Here is a 26,704-nt window from a genome sequence, read left to right as displayed (position 1 = left end):
TCCATGGCGACGCGCGGGCGGGGCGGCCCCGGATCGGGGCGCGAGGGAGGTGACGCGCGGGGCGAGGCGGGGCGGGGCGGGCAGCGCGGCGGCTCGTCGCCACGGCAACGGGGCCGTCGGATAACTTCCTTAACGTCACGGCGGGCCGCCGGAAGTGGTTGCCACTTCCTGGAAGGAGGCGCGGCAGCATGTCTGACAACGAGGATAAGTGAGAGCGGGACCGGCGGTGCCGGGCCTGGGGGGCAGGAGCGGGAGCAGGGGCTGGGGCTGGGGCCGGGGCCTAGGGCCCAGGGGGCCCCGCCGGGGGGAGGCCGGGGCCGGGCGGGGGCGGGCCGGGGCGCTGTGCGAAGTCCGTGTCCGTCCGCAGCTTTGACGGCGATGACTTCGACGATGTGGAGGAGGACGAGGGGCTGGAGGACCTGGAAAACGCCGAGGAGGTGGGTGCAGGCGCGGCAGCAGCGCCCCGGGGCTGCCGCCCGCCACCGGCCATGCAGCCTGGAGCCGCTGGGCCCCGACGGGCCAAATCCTTGGTTAGCCCACTTTTTGGGCTGTAAAGGCATCATAGGTTTTCCCAACACCTGGCCGCATTGCTCTTCAGATGCAGTAACGCTGCTGTGCTCGTTTGTTTTTCCCAGGARGGGCAGGAAAATGTAGAAATCCTTCCATCTGGAGAGCGTCAGCAGGCAAACCAGAAGCGGATTACAACCCCCTACATGACCAAGTATGAGCGAGCCAGAGTCCTGGGCACTCGTGCCCTCCAGATAGCGTAAGTGTTTTGCTCTGTATACCAGGTGTTGCCATGGCTGGACTGTGGGCTCGTAGGGTCTCCCGTTCTTGTTTAAGTTGCTTTCTTCCTTCCTGGAAGTATTCTGGAGCTGTGGAAGTTCCTTATGTGATCTCTGAGCTTGTGGACCATCTCTGTCAACAGTGAAAAGCAAAGCTGTTGAGCCCTTAGTCACATGTGAAATCTCTGTATCTCTCCCTGGCTAAGGTTATGGTACTTGTGCCTAGAAAGGAAGGCATTCAGCAGCTGTAATACGCCTTCCTATGTGATAGCTAAAAGAAAGGGCATGTGACAGTCTGATCCTGATTTCTGCCTTTCATAAGATGAGTGAGTCTGGGCTGGAAAGCTTAGAACCTGTTTGCAAAAGCCAAGATTTGAGGGAGGAATGTTCCAGAATGTCTTTAGTTGATACCATGGGGCTGTAGGGATTAAGAGTAACAATCTCAACTTCTTTTTAGAGTGCAGTTGTATTGCAGCAAGCAATATGTTTCTAAAGTATTTGGATGAGTGGGGCCCCATTTATAATATGTAATGGTATTTAAATCCTGTTTTAAGTGCTACTAAGGCTGGCTGCTCTCGACATCTTCCATTTACCTTTCCAGGTCTGTTTGAATAATGCATGTCAGAAGACTGCCCCACAAGTGAGATTGTTAGGCTGTGGTAAAGTCTGTCTGAAAACACATCTCAGTTTTATCCTAGTTATATCCACTCTCAGAATAATGCTTCTCCTTCATATCATTTAGAAGCTTGTAAGTGGTGATCAGATCTTTCCTTAGTCCTCACTTTGCCTTTCACTCTGTGAAGCTATTTTGTGCACAGTCCTTCAGCTGGTGGAAGGCCAGAAAAATGGGAGAGATGAGGTGGGTCTGTGCCAGGCCTTTAATCCATTCACTCTGGCGCCTGGTTCTGCTTCGCTACATATTCTGCCTTCAACACTGAATCTAGGCCAGCAGCAGCCCCCAGTGGCCTTATCCACACATAACGTGAGCTTTTTTTCCTGCTGTTGCTTAATAGGACAGATAATAGTCAGCCATGCTGGCTCTGCTATTAAACTCCCTGCAAAACGCTTTATTTTTTTCCTGGAGATTGTGCATCATAAAACCAGCCCTTTACTTTTCCCCGGGTAAAGCCTGGAAAATACGATCAGGTCAGGAAGTAAGAGCTGTGGTGGAATTGTAGATGGCATGCCCATTTTATAGTGTTTCCACCCTCTTTATTGGATTAATTTTAGAATTGCTCTTTCCTTCCTCACATTTACATACAGTCCAGGGTGACTCCAGGAGGTTGTGGATTTAACTAACTGTAAAGCCCCAGCTGCAGCTGAAGGACAGGCCAAGAAGAACATTCAAGTAAATGCTCAGTCCGTAGCCACTTACATCTAGTGAAACTGGTCCTGCCACAACAAGGTCAGAGGGGGGGAAACTTCTTCCCAAAGTGGATAAAAGTGCAAATTGGATTTGCCAAGGTGGTGTTCCACCCTCCTACATTGCTGAACTTTGGGTGAGAGACATAGGCACGTGCTTAGTTCTCCCTCTTCCATCTCTGCATGTTCTCTATTTGATTGTTACTATTTCCACTCAGGATGTGTGCCCCTGTGATGGTGGAGCTGGAAGGAGAGACAGACCCCTTGCTGATTGCCATGAAAGAACTTAAGTAAGTCTCAGATTTTGGCAGTGAGTGTACCCATCAAGCAGTCCTCCTTCTCATCCTAGCATTTAGCAGCTTATTCTGTGCAGGTTGTGTGCTCACTCTAACAGTGAGCATTACAGTCACTGTCTCCTTTTCCATGTTGGGACCTCTCCCCAGCTGCGGGTAGCTTGGGCATTGCTCTGTCCCATCCTAGGAGCTCTTGCAAAGTACTGATTATGAGCAGTACTCTGACATCTTTTACTTGGGAGTCCAAGTGGTTTTTATTCCTATGAGAACCCAAGTCTCAATCTTTCTGGAATCAATTTAATTCCCTGAAAGGAACTGATACAAAGCAGCCATCTGAACAAACCTGTGTTCAAATGAAATGCTGGCAAAAATAAAACAAAGGTCAGGTTTGTGATGTGGAGACCCTGTTAATGTTCTTTTCCTGCACCTTTCCATGCTTGGCTTATTGTGATTGCAAAAGACACATCCCTGCTTCCTGTCTCCATGTTAGAAAGGGAAATTTTATCTGGTTACCAAGATGCATTACACAGAGATGAAATAAACACAGTCATAGACTTTCTGACTGTAGCAGAGGCAGCTTCTGGATGACTGTTTACAGGCCCACCTTTCCACAGCAAAGCTCCCTGCTGGTCCACAGTTCACCAATACGGTCAGTGACCTACTAGATCACGTGCAGGTATTCTCCAAGCAGAGTAGCTAGACTCCTTTACTGATTAAGTCCCTATTCTTGAACTGAATTGTCCCTCTGCTCCCACAATTTTTCAGTGCATTGCAGTTGCTCTTGCAGACTTTACATCCTTATTACAGCTCCTTTTTCATTGCCAAAACCTCCTTAGGCCCTGTTTTCTGTCAGATCTCCAAGCTCAGTCTGAGCTGGTTCTGGTTGCTGTCTGAGTGTGAGCTCTGGAAAGCAGTTAGGGCATGGCAGGAAATACAGGGGCATCCTGTTCAGTGCCAAAATTCAGTCATAATACTTGGCATAAGAGAGAAGCAATTGCTGAATGTTTGTGATCATTAAAGATGCTGTATTACTTTTCAAGACTGATATGGTTGTAAACCTGATGCCCTGGTTAGATTCCAAACTGCCTAATTACATTCTGCTGACTTAAATCCGCCTCCAGTAAGTTAAATTGCATTCAGCATTTTTTTGCTCTTTAATTGGAAATGCCATTAGCAGATGCTGTGTTCCACCCACATTGTAGCTCGTTTTGGTGGCTGAATAGTACCTATTTCATGTATCCTTCTTAAAATGTAATTGATGCTTTGGATGCCTAGAGTGTAAAACCCACTGTAAATGTCATTTTTTTAATGCATGTTCTTGGAATTCTGCCACTTCTGTAGTGGCTTGTGAGGAAAAAGTCTTCACTGGGTTTTCCATCAAACAAATAGTGGATTTATACTTTGAGTCCCTCCTTTTCCCTCTCCCTCCCCTCCCCCATATCCTCATTAGATGTTTGGTGTTGGCTTATAGTGGGTTCAGATCACAGGGCTTGATTTCTGCATTAGCAGTGGAGCGCTGACCTTCTGCAGGTCTGTGATTATTTTGGACCTTAAGGGTGCTCAGTGCTTTGCACCTACAAGAGAGGGTTGTTGGRGTCTTCCCTGTTATATAATACAAAACACTGGTGCTACACATCTTCCAGTTAAACCTGATGAGTTTCCTGAAGCCTCTAAGATGCCAGCTTAATTCCTGTTGCTTGCCAAAATGGTACAGTGAAGGCTTTGGCATTTCCATTCACCTCTCTGTCCTCTCTTCAGAGCACGCAAGATCCCCATAATCATCCGCCGATATCTGCCAGACGGGAGCTATGAAGACTGGGGTGTGGACGAGTTAATTATCACAGACTGATCAGCCTGGAAAGCTATTGCTTTTGGTTCTTCCTTCCACAGCAGATGTTTCTATTTTTGTTTATATTTGTGTAAATAAATTGTAAACTTCCCTATTTTAAGCTGAACGTGTTTTTTCCCCTTCTTTCTCATCTCAGTCCTACATGCCCAAGAGAAGAGTTTCTTACTTCTCTCTACCAGCTTGTTTACTATTTTTTCCTTCTATGTCAGTCTACGTGGGCTATATTAATAAGCTTAGAAAGCAAAGTGCCATGCCTTTCTTGCAATTTTTTGTCTGAGAAGCCCATACCTTTCAGCTAGACTAAAGACTGCAGTAACTACTTCCTCTTCCACCACTACCCCTCCCCACTTGTAGGACCAATAGCCAATTAAACCACTATTGTACAAAAATGATCTTGCAGGTACTTTGGCTTCAGAGAGACTCCAGCTCTCCACCCCATCCTTTCTTAAAATGGACAGGGGCTGGAGTGCCGAGACACCTCCATTGCTTCCCTCTAGACAGTTGGGCCTTTGTGCCCTGAGCAGGTTGCTGTGGAAACCCCCAATTTCCTCTCTGGCCAGAGCTGGCTATGGCGCTTCTCAGGAGTATCGTAGAGCAGTTCCCATCAAGTCACCTATTGTTTCCCTGCTCCTGCTGCTTATCAGTGGTGGGGATCCCCTTTCAGTGGCACTGCCCCAGCCGGAAACGCGGTCGCCAGTTGCAGTCCCCACCAGCTCAGCAGCCGTAGGTTCAGTTGCTGCACTTGCTCCATGTGTAGCCATTCTCTGATACTCAGTTGCACTGGTGGTCCTTGATGTGTGAGTGCTCTCAAACCATCTCAGTTGCACATACTCCAGTGGATCTTATAATGGCACAACAGTAGTTAAACTCTAGAGTTCCTTTCCTTAATCTACTGCATGATAAAAGTTCAATGATTTGTCCCCTTAAAGCACCTCCACTCTCAATTGTTGATGTGCAGAGGGCATAAATTATAGCCCCCTTTGCTGCAATTAAGAAAAGTTAGGTGTACGTGTTAAAATCTACAGGAGCTTCTAGCCAGCAACTACCTGGTTTTCATTTCTTAATCTTTTATGCACTCCAAGATTCAGGAGGAAGACCTGAGCTCTTGGGCAGAACACATTGAGTATGTCTCTAGAAGCAATTATCTTTTTAAAAGTGCCCTTGTAATTTGTGTTTTCTTCTTTTAAAGAGGAAAAAAACAGAAAGCAGGCCTATGCTCCTGCTGCTGTCTCTTTATGTTGGTCCAGAAAGAATCTTTCCAACTAGGTCGTGTTAAAGCTTGTACTTAGTTATGTAGCATGTGTTCTCCATGTTGTACGTGTATTCAGTGCCTACTGATGAGCATTCACATCCCAAAGAGAGTTTATATCCATGTGCCTGGGAACTCAGCTGATGTAACCAGCCATGTATGCCATTCTTAGTGTTCCCTGTAAAAGCACTGGTCCATCTCTGTTTTTATGTACAGGAATATGAAGTGCACAGGAGGGGCTGGTTTTGGAGGCAAGATTGCAAGAGCTGAATGGGTCTCTGGACAAAATGACAGGTCAAAGAAGATGTGGAGCTGCTTGCAGGTATGGGAAGGGGGTTGGCTCTGAGGAACACGAGTGCTTCCTGGTCCAGGCTGTCCTTACCAAGAAAAGGTTAATATGCAGCACTGTGGCTTTCAGCCTTCTCCTCCCCCCACCCTCTGTGGAATCCTTTAATCACGTTGGTGCGGTGAAATTTCAGCCCTGAAATGGTGCCTTTGTGCAATCGTTTTGGCGTCCGCCATGGAGTGCGGGGGTCGTTTTCTTGTCCTTTTTTTTTTTTTTTTAAATGGCTTCTTTGTTTCCTACCCGCCTCCCCTCCCCAGCCTTGCATCTGTATCAGATACGATTAAAGGGATGGGGAAAGATGCCGGGCCAGCTCCTGCTAGACTGCAAGAGGAGTGGTTAACCCCTCTATTACCAGTGGTGTTCTCAGTCCTGCCTTAGTTGTGAAGAGACTCCTAGGTAAGAGGAGGCATCCCCTTCTGCTAGAGAATGGTTGAGGCAGAACCCATTCCCTTCCTTAATTTGCTTTTTGAAGAGCTAGAGAAGGGTAATTGTGTCAGGTTAGGGACTTTCTTTTCCCACTCTTCTGTTCATCCACACCATATCCCTTCTCTTTCCTACCCCTGTGGTCAGCTCTCCTACCCCTAATGCCACCATGTCTTCCCTGCTCCCCCACAGGTGCTCCTGACTTGCTCAGCAGTGCAACAGTCCTCTGGACTCTTCCCACAGCCTGTAGTTTGGGCTAAGATTTTGTCTCCTGTCTAATGAATGGCCACGGTTCCCTTTTGTATTGAACTGTTTAGCTTGGCATCACCATCGTTACAGCTCAGTAAGCCGTTATGCTGCTGATGCTCTTGGCCCTATATAGGACTTCATCCAAACAGCGCTGTGAGCTTTAAAAAGCTTTGAACATGTTCCACGGTTCCTAGACATCCTACTTGCTCTACTCACCCATAAAGCATCTAGTGAACACAGATTCACTGGATAAATCATATGCCTCTGCTTTGAAACCTTTGGAATCTTTTTAGTTATTTTGGAGTCTCTGTATTAACTGGGATCCTAGCTAGCTACCGTTGGCCTTGAGAGATGTTGTTCTTAAGCAGAGCAAAATACGCTATACATTTTTTTTCCAAACATCCTCAGATAGTCTCCCAGAGCCTGAGTACAAACAGAATGTCTTCTTCAACAAGAGGGTATATATATCTATTCTTGAATACACTCTGTGTGTGTGTATTCCAATTTGTGCTTGTGGAAGGCCAGGAGTTTTTGATTTTCTACAGAGAAATTCATGGTTGCTTCCAAAAGGCTTCCAAAATATGTGTGTTCATGTATGTGGGGAAGGGTTTTTTAAAGGTGTATGATCTACCACCTGGAGATGAGGAACTGAGGAGGTAAAATCCAAGCTCCTATTCTGGAGAGTGTTAGCAATCACACTAAGAAATTCTTGAGAGAAGCACATGCAAAACAGTGCTCTTAATTGCATAGGCTGAATTTTAGCCGAAGAACAGAGATCAGTGTTGCTACATTTCTCACTGAAGAAATGATTGGAGGTGGGGTGAGAATGGAGAATATTTCATCTCCAGGAAGGAGTCTGGTAAGTCAGCCAGAATTTTGCCTGTATCCTCTCATTGATGGACAGAGGAAAGCTGTGTACAGGGTCTGTGTGGTGGTATAGAGACACATCTTATCCTTATTGGGGGGAAAAAAAGAGAATTTCAGGAAAGAGGTCAAAAAACCCCAGACACATGAAAATGAAACTTTTAAGTTTATTATTCCATATGTTTAATGCAGAGTTAATGGTGCTAGGACAGCATAGAGACTGGAGAAAGGGATGTGGGGGAGGAAGGTGCTACTTGCATAAATAAGGGGACAGGGCTGGAACATGTTACATGCATACAGGGAGCAAACATTCTATGTGATCTTTCCAGACGCCACAAGGAGAAGACATCCATAGCTAAGGGAGGCAGGAGGGCATCTGACAGTCATATCAGCAGAGGGAAACAACGGCACAGATCACAGTCCATGTTTGGTCAAGGTATTTTTTCTAGACTGGAATATCCATTGGAAGTTCCCACAACATGTCTCTGCAGTCAATTGCTGGGAGTGATCTTTTCCTGCAGCAATATTTGTGCCAATTAGCTCCCTGGCATGACAAACCACCCCAGTCCTGGAGAAGACAAGGGACAAGTAAGCAGACTGTCCTCAGGTGTTGGGCTGAAAAAAGGGGTTGATCTGACTGTGGCAGCTGGATGCTTCCAGTTTGAAACCCAAAGGGGAAAACAAGTTCTTTTGCACCTCACATAGGCTTATTTTCTTTACTGTCATCCAAGAGTGGGTGTGTATTTCTACCTTGCTTAAAGCCACAAAAATATCTTTCCATCCTCAATGAAGGTAGGAGGGAGGTGTTGACAAACTGGAATACACGATGAACAAACAAGCAGAGATGCACACCCCATTAGTCTGAGATTGGAGTGGGGGTTCAAAGTGGGTACTGGAATCATTTCTGAGTGTTGACAGGTGAGATTTATGCCTGTGGTTTTGGATGCAATAATAGCTTCCCTGCTCCCTCCACATTTCACACAGGCACAGTCAGACATTGGAAGAGCAAGGACCAAGTTTGGCAGGAGGTTGTTTGGGACACTGAAGAGATTAAAAAAGGACTTGGATGCCAGAAATGCCAGACACAAATGAGCAATTCAGAATAATTGTAAGAAAGGAGGATTCACCCACAGCACCTTTACGAGCCACAAAGCCCTCCCCACCTCTCCCTCACCTCCATACGCAAATACATGTGCACACACAGGCATGCTATGATATGAATAAAGCTAAAACCAACAATGCAATTCCTGAGTCCAGTGCATTGTTCAGTCAAGCCTTAAAATCTCCATGCAGGAAAGAGTGTGGGGTGAAACAGGGATAGGATAGAGAGGAGTGGCAGGGAGAAAAGCTAGGATGCAGCTGTGAAAATCAGCAGGGAAGCAAGCGTAAGTTGGTCTTCCAATGGGGATCAAGATTCATGCAAGTGTGAATCTTAGGCAGGACTGCTGCACAACACTGATCTCAAGGAAGCTGGCTGTGCTATCCTACCTACTCCTCCTCCCATAACATGTTCACCAAGGTGCCCGAGCAACCACCCTTCACCCACAGGAGGTGACAAAGAGTTGGCCATTGTGGCCTATTGGAAATGCTTGCTAACTCACTGGAGCAGTCTGGGGAGGGGAAGAAAAGGAGAGTCTCTCTTATCTTACAGTCCAGGGTSCACACAACGAAACCCACCACAGACCACTGTCTAGAATCCTCCTCATCTAGAAGGCCAATAAAGTGTTGCAAGCCAGTTGGATGGCCTGCATGAAATTGGTAAAGGGCAAAAGGACGAAAAACCTTCCTGTAGGCGGGTGAGCCAGCGATAGCCGGGGTCAAGAAAGGCACTTCCGGATACTCAGTGGGTTCTGGTGGCTGGATGACACTGAATGACCTCGGAGTTCGGAGGCTCTTCTGCCTGTGCTGATTCTTCGGAGCCTTTCTGTCGCTGTTTTGGTCACTGTTCTCCATTCCCTATGGTCTGGAGAGAGTTGTATACACAGGCTGTTCCCAATGTGTGGGGCTATGGGACTGTGGCACGGAGGGTGCAGGGTCAGAGATGGCAGTGTAAAGGGGACGTTGGGAAGGTCCCATATAGGAGAAGGCAGAATAGAGACCAGAGGCTTGGCTGGAATGGCTGTAGTAGGGTCCTGAGGGTTGGTGGTCAGGGTAGTCAAACTGGGGCCTGGAGATGGAGGGGAAGGCTGAACCGTAGTGAGGCAGACTCAGGGATGTGTAAGCTATCTGGGAGGTGGAGGGTTGGTCAGTGTAATGACCTCCAGGGGCAGACCCTTCTGTTTTCACCTGCGCTTTGGAGTCCACCACTGATGACGTGGCAGTGGACAAGGAGACTCCATGTTGCTTGGAGATCCAGGCAGAGTGTCCACTGGCTGCAGCCAGGGCACTCCCTAGGCCRTAGCCAGCAGCCGCGGCTGCTGCGTAGCCCCCAACATGGCCTGGATGGCCAGCATGTCCATTGGGTGGCAGGTATTGGTCAAATTCATTGACATCAAAGGTCTCCATGTTGGACATCACTTCATGGCTGATCTCCCCGATGTCCACATTGCCAAAGTCAATGTGTGGCTTTCCTCCTTCCCCCAGAGAACGCCCTTCTCGTTTGGAGTCTGCTTTGCCTGCCTGCAGCTCAGTCTTAGGGGTGGTAGGAGGTGTAGGGGGCCCATGGCTCTGACCTGCAATGTGAAAAACATTTTGAAGAGGAAAGAGAGAGAAAAGGTGAGTTACTGCTTTATACCTGGGCAGTTACATGTGCCAACTCCACTCCTCCCAATACACCAGCAACTGTCCAGCTGGAGACTTCAGTGAAGGGAGAGAAAAATAGCCAAAACCAAACTGGCACCTTTTTATATTATCTTCTGGAGGAAGAGGGAGGGTAGAATGATTCCCTAGCTGACTGAAAGAATGCAAATGCCTGTGAAACTCAGGCATGCCCCAAACTGGTGATTCCAACAAAGTTTGTTGGGTCATGAGCAAGGTGTGAGCCACATCACTAAGGTGATGACTTAGTTTTTTTGAGCCTTTGAGTTGGCTGTAACCTGTCCATACATCTATGGAGACCTGGGACTCACCTGAGGAGTGTTCTGGGTGCCCATCAGACATGGGCGACCCTTCCCCAGGATGTCTGTGATCCAGGTGGGCGCTCTTGTAGTGGGCCTGGATAGCGGCAGCCCCGCCAGCTTCCCCATCTACTTGGCCTTCGCCCTCGCCCTGCGTGGCCTTGCCATTTTTCCGCCGGCGTGGCTGGTATTTGTAATCAGGATGGTCTTTTTTATGCTGCATCCTCAGCCGCTCTGCCTCTTCAATGAAGGGCCGCTTGTCACTTTCGTTCAACAACCTGCAGAGGCCAAGGTGGGAAGGAAGAGAAGAGGGGAAGGAGAGGGGCAGGTACGTCAGAAAAAGAACCTATAAACAGCATCACGGGACATGGCATGTAAATATGGGCATCAGGCTGTTGCCCCATTTAAGAGGTTTCCCACAACAATAGGGAGAGCTTGAAAATATTTCAGTGGAGACAGCAATGTTTTCCTCGTCATTTTTAATTATTAAACTTTGACACTGATCAGTGCCAGCACTGGGTCCTCCTTCCCCAGCTGCATTATGATTCTCACTTCAGTAAGTTCAGTGCTCTCATACATGTAGTTTCATCCCCTAAGGCAAGCACAGCCTTTCATAGTGGTGTAAAATAAGGCTGGGCAAGCTGCTTTCAAAGACTGTGGGCAAATTAAGGGAAGATGGGATCATCCCTCAAACTAAAGAAGTATGGCACACCCTTGCTACCCAGAGTGCTGTCTCCTGTGTGCCTCTTACTCTTTCCCAGATTATGTATTTATTCCAGTTTAACCTTCCATGCTTTCAGAGGCTCTGCTCTGAGTTTGTGGTTCTACTGAGCACAAATAGCACCGTTTTGTGTTGGCTCCTCAGGGCCCAMGCTGCTGCATGGAGCTTGCTGGCATTTTAAGCATCTTGCAATATCCTAGAATGGAATTAAAGAAGATTTAGATGGGGAAAAATAGAGAATTTATTTTGCTACTCCTGGGGCTCCTGCTCACCCTAGATGTGGGTAATGTGAAAGGCTGAAACACAAATGCCCAGCCCTACTTGAACATGGCCTACTAGTTGTAAAAAATTTAGCTGATACGTTGCTGGGCCTTGTAGAAATAGATGAGCTTTGATCTGTGGATGAAAAGCACTAAAGAAATGTAAACTCCTCTGTATTCCTGCCAGATTATGGGCTGCTCCAGTTAAAATAGGATCTCCAAGGAAATTATGAAAAGTGCAGGCAGAACTGCTCAGGATGCCTGAAGAAGAGATCAGACCTCATTGCTCAGGCCTTTAACAGCTTCTCAGTTGGAAGCACTTTGGTTTCATTTTATGATTTTTTTCAAATATTCTCATGACTCAAGGTCATCCTGGTTTCAGCCAGAAATCAGTGCTCTGAAAAAGGAACCGGTCTTTTCCTGTGATTTGTAACCCAAACAGTGGTTAGAAATGCCAGGGCACCCAAACAGCAAAATATTTTCCATTAATGAGATGTCTGTCCCTTTTTTTCCTCCACAAAAGAAATGCCTGGGGATGGGGAGAAGCAATCACAACTAGGCTATGTCAGCACCTTGGTACTCCTGAAGCTCTTAGCACTAATTTGACCAATTAGGCTAAACTGGGGGCAGTGTGGAAGATAGGCCAAGAATGAACAACTGAAGAGGGACAGGACGTATGGCTCAAGGAACGTGTAGCTAAAAGTGCTGAGGAGAATCAAAGGGATCAGTAGCAAGCAATTGATGAGTTTCTAAGCACCCACTTTGTCTCTCCTCCTTCCTCATCCTCCCAGCTAGTAGCCAGAAGGTGTGTGGCAAGGTCTGGAGCCTGTTACAGTGCTGACCCAGGGTCACTCCAGGCAGCCGAAGAAGGTCATGGCCGCAGACTGCATTCCACCACTGCCTTAATCCCAGAGATTAGAGCAACTGAGCCACCATGAATCCAACACTGGCTTTCCTGTCTCCCTCCCGCCACCATACACCAGGCTCACACGTCCCAGAGGGCTCTAATCCCACACGCAGCACTCCTCCAAACAGCTTTCCAATGGGTCTGAGGCGACAGCCCATCAAACTCTCAGAATCTTGTAGCCCCTGGAGCCATCATGGACTGGGAGGCAACCTTGCCTCAGCGCCACCTTCATCCTTACAGAACACCTGATCTCCACAGGAGTTGGCGAAAGGTTTCTTTTGAGGAGAAACCAGAGAACAGAGGCAAACTGCAGCCTTGCAATGCAGGACACTTCTCTGCAAAGCAACCAGGCCTGGGATTGTCTACACTCCCAACCCAGATGGTGCCAGAACTAACAAGATACTGCCTTAGAAACCTCTTAGTTTCTTGGAGCAAGAGACCTGTACACTGCACAGCCAGCTTTGATCTGTGGGAGGCACCAGGCAGAGAGCATAGAGCAGAGCTCCCAATGTGGCTGGCAGAAGAGACCAAAGCTCAGCCTTCCAGAGCTGTCTCGTGGATGATCTGAACCAGAATCACTTGAGACTATCCAAGAGTCAAATCCTGTGCCCTCTGATCTCTGCCTGGTGTCCTCACCTCCTCTCCCCTCGATAGCAGCCCATTAGCAGTGCCCCCAGCAGGACAGCAAAAAGTCCACTCCCTGCATCTTTGTCTTCTCCTTTCCAAGTCTCCCTGCTCCCTCCTCCCTCCCACTGGGATCAGAGCTCAAATCGGCTTCAGCAAAGTGAAACTGGTGTGAGCAGGCAAAGGCCAGGAGATTTGGGGGATTTAGATTTCACTTGTTTCCTGCCCTCCCCCTCCTGCCCTCCACACTCCCCAGTTGATAATGCAAAGGAATCTCACATGGGCAGAGGAGTTATAGCTCACAGAGCAAAGCTCTGACAGGGCTTAAYCAAGTCTTCTCCACCCTCCCCAGCACCGAATGCTCAACCCTGAACTGAGGGGAAAGGGGGAACCTGCAGGCACCCTGCTTTGGGAGGAGAAAGAAGGGCTAAAATCTTTCCATCCATCTCTTTCAGCCTCTCTTATGGCCCAGCACTGCACCGGGAGGCCACCGCTTTGCATGCCAGAGTGTGGGTATAGTGGCCCAAGGCCTGGCTCTTCTCTGGGCCTCAGCTGCTGATGAGTCAGTGTGGCAGTGCAGGGGCTGGTCATCTCCCAGCATGGCTGATGCAAGGCAAGGGCTGACTGGGAAGAAAAACAGCCAGGCGGTCTCTCCTGCACGTCCACAGTCCCTGATTTCACAGGCATGACCCTATTCCCTGGGCACTTTGCCTAGGTGAGGTGTGGTGCAGGAAACTACAGCGTGTGCTGCCACCCAGATACAAAGATTCCTTCATTGGGTCCCCTCACCCCTCCCCACACTGTCTTCAGCTCCTCACTGCCCCCTTCTTCCCATGTCCCTTTTGTTTTCGGCCCTGGAGATGGTGCTGGTTGGCATTTTGGCTCCGAGTCATGCCGACATTTTCAGCAGCTGGCCTCCATTTGAGAGCTGCTCCCTGTCCCACCCTGGGCAAGGAAAGCTGCCAAGGTGAGCTTTAGTGACCATCAAGCACAGAAACCCTCCCTTCTTCTTCTTCCTCTTCTCCTCCCCTTTCCCTCACCATCCACTTCCATTTTAGTTTGTTCAGTTCCTTGAATGCTTGCCTCACACATGAAGTGTGTACAAATTGGGGTGGGCAGACAGGACACCCCCCCCCCCCAGCACTGCTCCTCTTGCACTTGGGCCCAGACAGGTACCATAGCCATCAGGACATGTCTTGCAGCCCTTCTCACCTAGCACTTAGGCCCATGGAGATTGTGGTGGCAGCGTGGAGCTGGAGGGGCTGTCAGCTGTCTCGACCATGCATCTGGCAAACTCTCCACCTTCCCTCATGTGCCACAGTGGTGCTTGCTGCCGTGACCATGTGCTCCTTGCCGGCGGCTGGAGATGGCCCCCTCACCCTTGAGCCCCCAGCTCCTGGCAGCTCCTTTCTCTCAAGCTTCCTCTAAGTCAAATCTGAGTCCAGCATGGGAGTGCGTGTGAAGGGGGGGGGGGAGAGGATGAGGACAGAGGTTTGAAGCYAAATCCCCTTCCTCTCCTAGCTCCTTCCCCTCCCTACAACCGCCCCAGGGGACATTTGTCTACATATGATGCACAGTCTACACTGTCTACACTGATGCAATGTGGCAGCGCTGTCTGCCACAGCGGCTCCCTCTGGCTCCCTGTCTGCCTCCCTCTGTCTCCTGCAGAATGGCACCTTTCATACACTGCAGCTCCCCAGTGCTTTCTGCAGTGCAGGGCCGGAGACCACAAGCCCCGTGAGCAAACACGGCTGCCTGTGGTGCTTGAGTCCGGTTTGCACAGCAGCGTGTTAAGACAGCATTGGGTTATTCCTCAGTCTACTAGATGCCTTTCAAGAAGATTTTTCAGTCCCCTTTCCAGCCTCTGCCATCCCCACCCAGCACCAGCTGCTGGATACACATTTGGTTTAAGGGTTGTTTCCAGGCAGTGTCCGTGATCACCAGCTCTAGTTCCCATTTCTCTGCCTCACATACTTCTGATGCACTCTTTACCCAGCCTACATGGAAATATAATCTAGAGAGCCCACATTTTCTGAAGCAACTAGCCATTTGGACTGTGAGGTTTGTGTGGCCACCTTAGAAGGGTGGGGATGTGTGAACAGCCAGGGCCCCTTGCAGAGACTCTGGTCATAAATCTGAGACTAAGCCATATTGAGCTCGATCTGGCTGCTCTCAGTTTGTGCCAACACGTAGGAGCTATACCCTGGGGACAGCATAGACAGAACAGCATGTGGGATGAGGGACAGTGGGAACCCAAAGGAGGAAGACCCAGCAGCGACTTGGCTGCAAGGCTATGTTAGGTTGACTCAGGGCTACAATCCTGGTAGCTTTTAGGCCACCTCCTCTGGACTTTTGTGGTCTCAGCTTTTCCCCCTCACGCTCACAGAAAGACACACGCACACAGTCCTAGACACACGCATACAGTCCTACCCAAGTCAGATGCCGACCCGACCTCTGCACCCTAACCCCAGCTTATTCTGCCATGCTTTCCCATACAGGCCAACATAGCACTGAAAGCTGCAATCTGCACTAACAACGGTGACTCAGAAAGGAGACATGTTCAAGAAAAGCAGCTGGGTTAAAAATCCAGCAGCATGCAATAGTCACAACCCCAGATCTGATCCTGCAAGCTTCTCCMCATGACACACTTTCTGGCCACACGATGCCCTAAGAAATGCCGGGGGGGGGGGGTGTCTTTGCGGGACCTCTACTGCCTACTGACAGCAGCGTCCCCCTGCTATGAACTACTGCTCTCAGTCTCGTTAGGCTGGAGGTGGATTCACATTGCAATGGGAGCCATGCCATTGAATAGGGAGCTAGTCGGGTATTCTAATGTCACCATGGGCAGAGTGTTGTGTCTGTGTGCTGTTACTGTAATAGCTATAGAGAATTTTACTGCTCTATTATATTTTTACAGGAAATACAATGTTTGAAGGGCAGCCAGTGCTATAAAATCCAGAAATATTTTGCAACAAAGGAACAATATCTTAAAACAACACTTTGGGAACAGAAAGATTTGATTTCTCCCCTCCAACACACACCCTTCTACCACAGATTCAGACATGAAGACATGGGAAAGGGGAAATGGGGAGTTGGGAAGTGGAGGAGCAAGGGGCAAAGTATAAGGGAGATGATAGTTAGTTAATAAAGACACGAATGAAAGACGATGGTGAGGTGACACCGGAAGGTGATGGCTCTATCAGGTGRGGGCAACAAGTACAGGGGAGGACAGAGCAAACCAGCTGCCTATCAAGATGGAGGCAAAAGGCTGGTCAGTGGGATGAGAACTAAGGAACATCGTTTCGCCTGTGGTCTGGGTGCTGATGGCAGAGCTTGAGGTTGGAATAACTACTGTGATAAGGAAAAAGGAAGGCAGCAGAGAACAAAACAGGAAGGCAGGAAAGGCCATTAGCAGAGAGGACTGTGATCATTCCCTGCCTTCAACTTTTCAAAGAAATCCCTTGCTTGAGTTGCACTAAACCCTGATGGCTTGGGGTAAATGGGCTGACACAGTAGAGGGAGAAGCTAATGCCCAAGGACCTGCTTCTCCCTTGTCAGCAAGGAGGTTTAAAGTCAGAAGGAGACTTGGGCATTGGCTGCTGAACAGGGTGCATTTTGCTTCTACTTGGAAGAAATGTCTCTTGCCCCATCCAGGGCTGAAGGCTCCCTCCCAAAAAAAGGCCATCAGGTCTGGAGTGGGAACRAGAGGGCCTGTTCACATGAGGCTGATGGCCCTGATTTGTGTTGGTTGGTGCAAAGCAAAGGGGGTGAGGGTGCTGGGTAACCCTGGCCTTGCAGCAAAAAAGGTTTATAATTGGCTGTTGGGTTATTTGTGGAGACCATCAGATGGGAAAGAAGTGGAGCAGCCGCCCTGCGTGCATCGCTCATGTGCGATGGGTCTCTRTGCACGCACAYRTCCATGCACACCTGCAGGCCCCCTGAATCTCTCTGGGCATCCCATCAGTCCCTCCAGCACTGACTCCTCCAGAGAAAAGAGGAGTGGACTAGAGAGGGAGGGTATGGAAAGGACAYGAAAAGCTGCACAAAGCTAAAATCAAAACAGGTGCTAAAAAAATGGTAGGGCCAGAGGGAAGAGCGCGTGTGCGCACTGGCAGGAAGGAAAGGGCATCTCTCCAGAGGCAAAGGGAAATCAGGTCCAGTTTGAACCAATGTGTCACAAAAGAGCCCACCAAGGCTGGGACTACTGCAGGTTTGTTGAGTGCAGTAGGCCTCCAGACTGCCRGCGCTGCTGACAACACTGCTCAGCCATAAAGGACTGCCCATGTCCAGGATATATACCTGGAGAGAAACTGCTTTCTCTCTTTCCTGTCTTCCTTCCCACTCTTCCTTTCTAGCAGATTTAAGCACCCCTTTCTAGCAGGGTCTCCTCCTGCACAGATGTCCCCGCTTGCTGCCCCTGCATGGCCTGCCAAAACTGGGATCACCAGCCAGCCAGGCCTGCGGTGGGCCAGCGGGAAAGTCGTGTGCATTCCTCCAGCCACTGCTCCCTTCCCCTGACTTTTCTCCTCTGCCATAACTTCATTTCCCACTTTCTCTATGACACTGTGCAGAAGATAATCCCTTTTAGTGGTGGGACCCGTGTTCAAACAGGCTTGAGGCAATCACAAGGGACTTAAGTTTGATGGGTCTCAGCCCAGTTCCTGTTAGTGAGCAACTTCACCCAACAAAGAAGGTGAGCTAAGAAAATCAGATCTCCCTTGATAGCCAGATAGTTATTTCCAGGCAAGGACCAGAACTAGAGTATACTGGGTCAGGAAGGAAGGACACCAGGCAAAGTTAGAGGGAAAAAAAGTGGAAAAGCAAGATAAGGGCTGCTGCACAGGATGGAGTTGAGCTCTACTGAGGAAGCTTTCACTATATCCAACAACCATTCTTGCCCCATTCCCCAGTCACCAAATGTGCCTCCTGCAAGGGGTCTCCCTGCAGGGAAGAAAATTTTTTCGAGGGACACCCCCTTAAGCCCATTAAATCTCCATCCGTCCACGTGACCACACAGTCCTCTCCACAACACCTCAGCCTCGCGCTCCCCGTCTCCCTGTCTGCTCTTACCTCCAGAGCTTCCCCAAGGTCTTACTGAGCTCCGCGTTGTGGAGGTGTGGGTACTGGTCAGCCAATTTCCTGCGGGCAGCTTGTGCCCATACCATGAAGGCGTTCATGGGCCGCTTGACATGGGGTTTGCTCTTGTTACTTCCATTGACCCGAACAGGCATAGGTACCAGGGTCCAGTCATAGCCGCTCAGCACCTGGCTGACTGCCTCCCGAATGCACACAGGGAATTTGTCGTCATCTGCCTCTGAGTCTTGCTGTTCCTTCTTGACCTTGCCCATCTCTCCATTTCCGGAGCCAGCAAGGTGAGGAGAGTTGTCTGATGCCATGGAGGGTCCTGGTGAGAGACAGTGGTGGTCTTCAGAGCCCACTGGGCTCATCTCCACCTCTGAAAGGTCTTGGTCATCAGCCATTATCGCTCTTGAGCCTTCTCCCTCTTCCTTCTCAGTATCCTTCTTCTCACTGGGCAGGGGAGGGAGGAAGACAAAAACAAAGGAAAGAAAGGAAAGAGGAAAAAAAATAGAAATGGAAGAGCAAAAACCAAATCTAAAAGGGACTCCAAACTCTCCAAAGAGCTGACCACGAGACAGGGGCCACTTGATAAAAGTGCAAGCAAAGCAATTGCCACTCACACCACAAAACCCGTGATCAATGGGGGTGGGGATGGGTTGGGGCCATTGATTAACTGAAATCTCCCTATCTCTGCAACAGTCCAGATCTGACATGTATAGAAGGGCCTGCAGCAGCTGCCCGAGTGTGCTGAGGACAGAAAGAATAAGGGGGTTTGGGGACCCAAAAGGAGAGAGACATGGACAGGAAGCAAGATGGGGAGAGCAGCTGCAGAACTTGTGTCAGGAAGTGACCCTTTCTTTTTAAGACTTGCCTTGAAATGCTAGCACGGTGCACAGGGGAGTAGTGGGAGAGGGAGCGCCAGCAGCCGTATTGATAAACCTGAACAAACCTATCTCCAGCTACAGGGGAAGTTGAGCAGGAGGCACTGTGAGACAGGGAAACCAGTGAGTGCCGTGAATCGGCATACAGCAACCCCGAGCCCGGCCAGAGGACAGTGCCCTTGCACAGACACCCATCCCTCACCCACCTCATTGCAGCTCATGAACCAACACTTAAAATACATCCAGATTACATCCCCCCAACATGCACATATGTATATGCGGGTGTATATATATATATATATATATATACACACACGCACACACACACACACATATATATATATATATACACATACATACATACATACATACAAAGTTTAACTTCCTTTGAGAAAAGCCAAGGATTTGAGTTGCCTGCCCCATATACTCATTCCTCTCTCACTCTGTTTGCAGTCACCTCTAAAAATCCCTGCCGTGATGCAGCAGTTCCCCATTTCAGAAAAGACGCACTCTGAGAATAAAGGCCTCTCTATCCCACCATCCAGAAATAAAAAAGAAGAAAGAAAGAAAAAAAAGTCCTAGAAAAGCATGCCTCTGGTTTTGCTGAAAAAGAGCCAATGTGGGACAAGGGCTGTTACCCCTCCACTTATAGAGGAAGACAAGGACCCTTGCTGAAGACACTGAAAAAGTAACAGAAAGTAGGAAAAAAAAGAGAGAGTGAATGTGTGTGCATGCATGCGAGTGAGCTCAGGTAGGAAAACTTACGTTGCTGGCTGGTATGCCTGGCAAATCCTGCGAGGGCTGTAATTTGTATCCCAATAGCCCCTCTGTTCTCTCCTCTGAGCCCTGGTGGCTTACAGGAGCGCTGCGCGGGGAGGCTCTCAGGCAAGTGCCATTCCTAGAGGGAGGCTTGGTTTTTACTAATACCCCGGCTGGATGTCTCTAGCAGGCTTTGCTGCTTAGCACCGGGGGAGGGAAGGGTGGAAGGTGGAGCTAAGCACTCCTCAGAGCCATAATACRGTCAGTCGCTGCCGGCAGGGAGGGGACATGGGCAGCCCCCCACCCCACCTCGGGTGCATGCACGTTTCTCACTTTCCCCAGCACCAGCTTCTTCATGAAAACTGCAGCCAACTTATTGTGCTGCTCTCAGCATCGTGGCTGCAGTTGTGATGACGCTAGAGGGTTAAACTCAGGGGTTTGGGGGCTGCTGGGTTCAGGAAGGGAGCCCATCCAGGGTCAGTCAGGTCATGTGCTCCAGGACCAGGTGTTCTCTCCTTCCTTCAGCCAGCRCGGTTGCTCTTATGGGGCCTGGTGCCCTGGATGCTCCCAATGAGTCRTCAGTCCCAGTCACAGAGTCTTATAAGGACCTAAGCGTGTGCAACAAGCTGGCCAGGGTCCCCATGGTTGATATGCTGCCCAAAAGGGCATCCTGATTTGAAGACCTGATCCTGTGGGGTAGGGAAGTGGATGGAGGAGTTCAGGAGTCTCCTGAGTATGGAGGACACTAGATCCAGGAAAAATACTGCACTGCAGGATGGTGGGTATCAGTTTGAAACCTTCTGAGGACTTTTGCACCCTAGAGATGGGTTTGTCACAACATATTCTTCTCTGTGTCTAAGACAACCAGGCTCTGCTCCTTTGACAAGCCGAACTGCTCCTGAAAACAAATATGGGGTGAGTCTTTTACGAGGAAGAGAGTTTCTCCTGATGAGAAAGACTCTTACACATGCTTACTCTTGTTCACCCCTTGCTGCTCATGCACTGGGACACATACAGGATCTCAGCACTTGATGGTTTAGGATGCTTTCCATTACATCTTTCACTTTCTAGCTTGTTTTCCTTCCCAAGTCCTCTGATAGTTGCCTTCTTCACATTGTTTCCTTTCTCACTGGGGCTGGCAAAGAACAATGCCAACCCTTTAACCACGAAAGGTCGCCCACAAAAAAAAAATCTGAGATTGATCATCCCAGATACTCCAGAGTTAGCAGTGAGACAGACCTAGCTCCTGCCACTGAGTCCTCACTGGAGAGCCCACTTGAAGACAATTCAGTGATACATCAGAAGAGATGAATGGATGGGACCCAGGGCAAATAGTTTCAAGAGATTTCAAGAACATACTCAGCTTCTGTAGCAGATCTTCACTCTCCAGAAGCCCTCCTGTGTTAGAAAGATCCAGCACAGACTGGCTGCCAACACATGAAGCATAACGGAACCAGTCCCAAGGATGGTGCTGAGCATCTGAGCTAAAGCACTCAGAGCAAACCTGGGGCTGGCTGCTGTCATTGCAGACCTGATTGACAGTGTAGGATCATTTTCCCTGCATGTGCATCTCTGTCTGGTGTGAATATAGCTCTGAAACTRTAGTGTGGCAACAAGGAAAACCTCACTAGAGCCCAGTGAGAAGTCTTTACTGAACTGAGTTCAGAGTGAGAACTGCTGCATGTCATTGGCATCAAACAGGTGGCAGACAGAGGTGCTTAAAGGTRATGTTGTCGAACAATTTTGCATGCCCAAAAGAAACCTCTGAAGGGATCATCTCTTGCTTTTCTTCTCTTTCTTCAGCTCATATTATCCCATCCCAGAAGAAAAGAGGCTCAGATAGTCCTCTTTATATCATGCCTTTTTCCCTTTGAAAGAAAAGAATATGGGTACCTTTCTGATACACACTGAGAAAACCCAATGGAGATCCTCACAAAGCAAAATCAAGACCCTGCTTCCTCAGGCAAAGCAGCAGCTGGTGAATCTCAGGTTTTGTAGTAGGGGACAAGTTATATCTCACCAAAAGGAGATCCCAACTCCAGACAGGGATTGTGATTGTCGCAAGGAGGGGTCTCACAGCACAGACAGGAGCAGCTTGATGGCTAAACCCCTGCCCAGCAGAAAGAAGAACATGGCAAATGAATGGGACAAGGCTGCTCCTTCACTGGGGCCAAAGATGTCCACAGCCCACTGGATGCAGAGTCATCARTGTTGCTGAGCTCATTGCATCTTCCCGCAGCCAGCAAGGGTCATCCTTAAGCTGGCAGGAGCCTGCGTGTGGGGTGCGGGCATCACCACAGAGGAGCGGAAGAGCTGGAGGGAGGGGGAGGGTTCATCGCCTGTCCCACGGGGAGATAGCCACCACTGAGAAACACTGCCCCAATTGTTCCTCTGGCTGCAGCCAACATCCAACCTGAGGTGGGGGAAGGGCACCACAGAAAACAGGCAGAAAAAGGCGTTTATTTGCCCTGCCTCCAGGTGGCTGGTTCTTACTGACCCCATGGGAAAGAGGTGATGAGGGAGGGATTTCTCACTCTTCTCCAGAGTGGGGATACAGGATGCCAAGCAGTAGGGAGAAAAATGCCAGAGGCTGGAGGTCTTGCTAGCACTTTGATGGAGAACAATCCACATAAGGTGAACAGGGAGCCTCTCAGGGCACCTGGAGGGAGTTTCACCACCTGGTTAGCTCATACCTCAAAACACAGCGGGATCTTGGCAGGACCTGTAGGGAAAGAAATATCCTCCTTGATCCCAGTGGGATAGTGGGTGGTGGGACTCATGTTTTGTCAGCATGCCCCAGGGAGCTGGGCGAGAAGAAGGGTGTCTGATCCCCCCTCCCAAACATCAGAAGAAAGAGAGCAAGCCTAGAAGTGATTTCAGTAACCCAGGGGGCTCTGGACCATTGTTTGTCCTATTGCTCACCATCCCCATCAGGCAGCTACCACCTGCCAGACACAAGCCAGGTCCCTATCATGCCTTCTGTCAGAAGAGGCGTGGGTGCCTCAGTTTGACAGGGACACACCAAAAAAGCTGGGCATTACTCAAAAGCAGTGCATACCTTCTACACAGTTTCTGTCAATATGCAATCTCAAGGTCTCATATTTAAATGGCAAAGAAAGTTTTTTTCCTTCATTCTGCCTTTTTCTAGTTCCCTCTCTTTCTTCTTTTCACCTCCTTTGGCCACCCCTCCTCTTTCTCTGTGAATTCTCTTTCCCTGTAGTCCTCTTTATTCCTGTTTCCAACCCTCCTTGCAGGACTGACTGCAGGCAAATGCTTGTATACCCTTTTCCAAGTCTTTTCTGTCCATGTTTTGTCCTTTTTCTTGTACTATGAAGAGGTAAGGACAGGAGAGAGCCATAGAATGCTGCAACGGGGAAAAGTGTGACACTTTGTCTTCAGTTCACATGAGAAGACAGAGAGAGGAAATGACAGAGAAGAGACCATCTCTATCTCAGGAATCACTGTGGGTGGCATGTGCCTTCCTCCAGTATCCTCTAGGAGCCCTTCTTAGAGACAAGGACCTTCCAAGAGCCACTACTGGCCACAGCATCTAACTGCATTTCAGAAGTGATCTTTCTAAATGCAAGATTTCCTTATGATTAGGAGAAGTTTTCATTTAGCAGGTTTCCATTTCTTCTTTTCAACATATGTTTATCTATAGGTGATGCTCCCCAGGTGCAAGGATTTGGTCATGAATGAAAAGGGATAGTCCTTCATCTACAGAAAAAGGGTCTAACAATCAAGATGGTTTATTAGCTGGAGACCTTGCTAAGCCACAAGCTTCCTGTGTTACTCCGGCGAAATATTTTCATTGTGCCTCAATCCCCAATATGCAGAGGCATAAAGATACCACCTCTCCACACATAAAAGCATGTTGGGAGGGCAACAGGTAAAACTGCGGTGGGAAGGGGAGATGTCCCATCGCTGCAGATGCCAGTGATGCACCTGGGAGTGCAACCTGCAGGCTGCACTTGGGACAGTCACGCTAAGGGTTACTGGCTGTGCAAGAGAAAAGGGTCTGGTGGGAGCCAAAGACCCTCCTGGTCTAGCTATTACAGTGGTCCCAGTTGCCCTGGCCTTTATCTTCTCAAATCACCCATGCAGGGGGAAACTCCCTGGGAAACCTGTCTAGCCCTCCAGTCACCATCTTCTCCCACACTGCTTCAAGGACTAAGGGGAAGGTGCCCTGCTCCAGGCTGCGCGTTCAGCATGTTGGGTGCGCCATCACAGGGGCAGCCTGCAGGAGGATGTGGGCTCCCTGCTCAGTGGGGTTTCAATGGGGGAACACGCCGCTGGGACACCAAGGCCCACGTCCACTGCCTAGGTGGATCCACTGAGGTTGCTGGGGATGTATTTGGCCAGATAACACCCATCCACTGTGTTGGTGGGAAGGGAGGAGTGAGGACTTGATTAAGATGGGGAATATGAAGAGGGGAAAGTCTGTCTGCAGGAAAGCAATGGGAAAGAGCACAGATAATACCTGAGAGCAAAAAAACAGATCTGAAGAAGCCCACTGGGAGCTTTTGGTGTCCCCCAGGTCACGTCTGCTGTTAGCCTCCAGTGGGCAAGGTGTGTGCAGCATCCCCTGTGTACCCCAAATATCTTGAGCGGCCGCACCCCGACAAGCTCCCAAGCGCGAGAGACAGGAACAGCTTTTGTCCCAGGCCCAGCTCGAGGGCACAGCACTGGTATTGTCCCAGGAGCGCCTGGGAAAATGGGAGGGGTTCCCTATGAAATCTTTCCATACAGTAAAACCGCGTCAGAGTTGGGGGGAAGGGGGGGGGACAGACGTTCGAAAAAATACACACAGAACAGCCAAACAATGCCTCCAGTGTGCTGAGGGAGAGGGAGACCCATGAATTGGAAGTTTGATAAGGATTTTCTCTCGCGCTTGCTCGCTCTCTCAACAACCCCTTCAGTTTTCCCAACACCCCCCTCCTTCTCTTGCCTGCTTTCTTGTTTGGTCCTTTAACAGTGCGCTGTCTTTGTTCACGATACAGGTGAACGACAATCATGTGATTAACACACACTCACACACACACACACACACACACACACATAAAAAGCTTTTTAAGAGCGTCCAGCTTGCCTCAGACCCGAAGACGGGAGAGGAGACCCAGGCTAGGAGGAGCAGAGGCAGCAGCGGCCAGACAGCAGGGCCAGGCTGGGGACAGCAGCAAGACCCCATCCCACCTTGCCGGCCCCTTCCCTCCAGCACGGACGAGCAGACACGCCATCTCGCTGTGAAACCCCTTCCTGTGGAGGTTGGCACGCAGGAAAACAAGGGCTTGGGGTGGTGGTGGGGGAAGGCTTTGGATTTTGGTGGGCCGGGGAGGTCTCCTACCCCTGCTCCCTTCTTGCCCATCTACTCCTTGGCAGGCTGGCATGGGTTTCCAGGAGATGCGTGTCCCTGTCCCCCCACAGCTCCTGGTGACATTGCAGGAATGATGAAGGATGGCCTTTCCAGCACCATACTGGGGAGACAGGGTGCTGAGCTCGACTGAAGTTTCGCCTTCTCCTTGCACAGTTAATGGAGAGGCGGGAGATGGGTTTCCTGCGTTGCTGCTCATGGCTGAAGCCAAACCCTCAGCCCCCCCAGCTTCCGCTCAACACATGGGATTTGCATCCTCACCTGGGTGAGTCTTCCTCATCCTGCCATTGCTGAAAGGGAAGGGTTAGGCCCTACAAGATCCAGACGGCCAGGAACAGGGAGCAGCCTTTGTGTTGGAAACAGGGGACAGGAGCCCCCAACCATGGTGTGGGGAGAGCTAAATGGTTAGATTTGCTCAGTCCTGTGGCCCAGGAGGAAGAGGGAGAGGAAGGAAGAGGACCAGATGGTCAGTGGGAAGGTTGTGGATGGCAGGAACRTTAACACATGCTTGAAATCTCACTGCCCTGGCCAGAAGTAGTGCATCCAATACCCTCAGTGAGGACTGTGTGTCCCCTTTGGTGTAAAGATGTTGTGGGGGCCACATCAGACCTCATCACCACAGCCACGAAATGGCTGGGAAAGCAGTTGCACTGCCCTCCAATTATCCTGAGGGAAAATGGAGGCTAGTGGAAGAAAGATTTTGGCAACACGTGGATGGCCAGGTGATCATCTGAACCATTCAAAGGGGAAGTTATGAAGGAATCAGGAAAAGAATAACAAGGTTTCAGCAGGTTATTCAGTTTATCTGAAGGTTGCCTGAGTGTGATACTCAAAGGAAGAGCAGGGAGGAGCAAAGGAAAAGGCCACCATTTCACCATAACACTTGGAAAATCTATGGGTCTGTGTCTGGTCTCACTCATGAGACATCATGAGACTTTGATTTATGGCTGTCTGAGTGAGATCAGGACCAGGTCTTACGCTGCGCAAGAGTTCCTCACACTTGAGCTCAGCCCTGTCTCCACCACTTCCTCATGTCTTTCTCTCCAAATTCCTCCCTGATCCAACATCACAACTCCCCCTCGCAGGTTCCCAGGATGCCAGTAGCTTTCACAGGCCTTTCCATGGATGGGAGAATCAAAAGACATCTGAAGCCCATGTTTATGTTGAGCTCTATGATGCTGCAGTCTTGTTTTCCAGCAGACAAACGAGGATGAAAGCCTCCCCAGAATCTGATCAGCTGTAGTCACCAGCAGACTCAGGGATTCCTTCAGTTTGCCTTGTGCCGTAGGCATCCTCACAACAGGAAGCTGGGCATGGGAACCACTGCCAGACTCTGGTCTACATCATCCATCATTGCTTGCAGCTGAAGATCCCAATACTGGTCCTAGCTCTTCTTACATTGACTCAGGTTTTCGTTCTTTACTTTCAGTCATGGTCCTACTGTCAGAAGCCTCGGTGAACTCACTGCAAGCAAGACAGCCCAAGGAGAAAGTGATGTGGATCACTCAGAAAAAGCAAAGAGCTGCCTGCAACCATTTCTAGATTTTGGCTCTAGCAGCATCACAACAGGAAGCATGTTTGTGTGGTTACATGACTGTTAGCTGTCTTTTTCCCTCAGTGCATTTG

At 49.5% G+C, this 26,704-nt stretch overlaps 2 protein-coding genes across 8 annotated transcripts; one reads left to right on the top strand and one right to left on the bottom strand.

Annotated features, from left to right (window-relative positions):
* Window positions 1-125: 125 nt before the first annotated feature.
* POLR2F (RNA polymerase II subunit F) lies at window positions 126-26,704 on the top strand. 7 transcript variants are annotated; one of them, XR_003254700.1, is made up of 7 exons: window positions 126-208; window positions 368-437; window positions 636-766; window positions 2,366-2,437; window positions 5,755-5,860; window positions 6,500-7,856; window positions 8,405-8,487. XR_003254700.1 is itself a non-coding variant. In XM_026072570.1 (6 exons), the coding sequence occupies exons 1-6, from the start codon at window positions 189-191 to the stop codon at window positions 26,535-26,537; spliced, it is 429 nt and encodes a 142-aa protein (XP_025928355.1). In that variant the 5' UTR covers window positions 126-188; the 3' UTR covers window positions 26,538-26,704. The 7 variants fall into 7 exon arrangements, 6 of the variants coding, with proteins under 6 accessions (XP_025928355.1, XP_025928352.1, XP_025928354.1 ...); XM_026072570.1 differs by lacking the exons at window positions 6,500-7,856; window positions 8,405-8,487 and adding an exon at window positions 26,508-26,704; XM_026072567.1 differs by lacking the exon at window positions 6,500-7,856 and having other exon boundaries at window positions 8,405-8,639.
* On the bottom strand, window positions 9,377-19,744 carry SOX10 (SRY-box 10). Its single transcript, XM_026072566.1, has 4 exons — window positions 19,714-19,744; window positions 18,059-18,517; window positions 10,489-10,754; window positions 9,377-10,092 (listed from the first exon to the last, which is right to left on the bottom strand). Exons 2-4 carry the CDS (start codon window positions 18,466-18,468, stop codon window positions 9,377-9,379), a joined length of 1,392 nt encoding a protein of 463 aa, XP_025928351.1. The 5' UTR covers window positions 18,469-18,517; window positions 19,714-19,744.

This window comes from Apteryx rowi, unplaced genomic scaffold (genome assembly GCF_003343035.1).
Source record: "Apteryx rowi isolate R43461 unplaced genomic scaffold, aptRow1 scaffold_343, whole genome shotgun sequence".
NCBI lineage: Eukaryota > Metazoa > Chordata > Aves > Apterygiformes > Apterygidae > Apteryx > Apteryx rowi.
The sequence above is the reverse complement of the archived record's forward strand: the minus strand, read 5'-3'. Positions and strand labels throughout refer to the sequence as shown.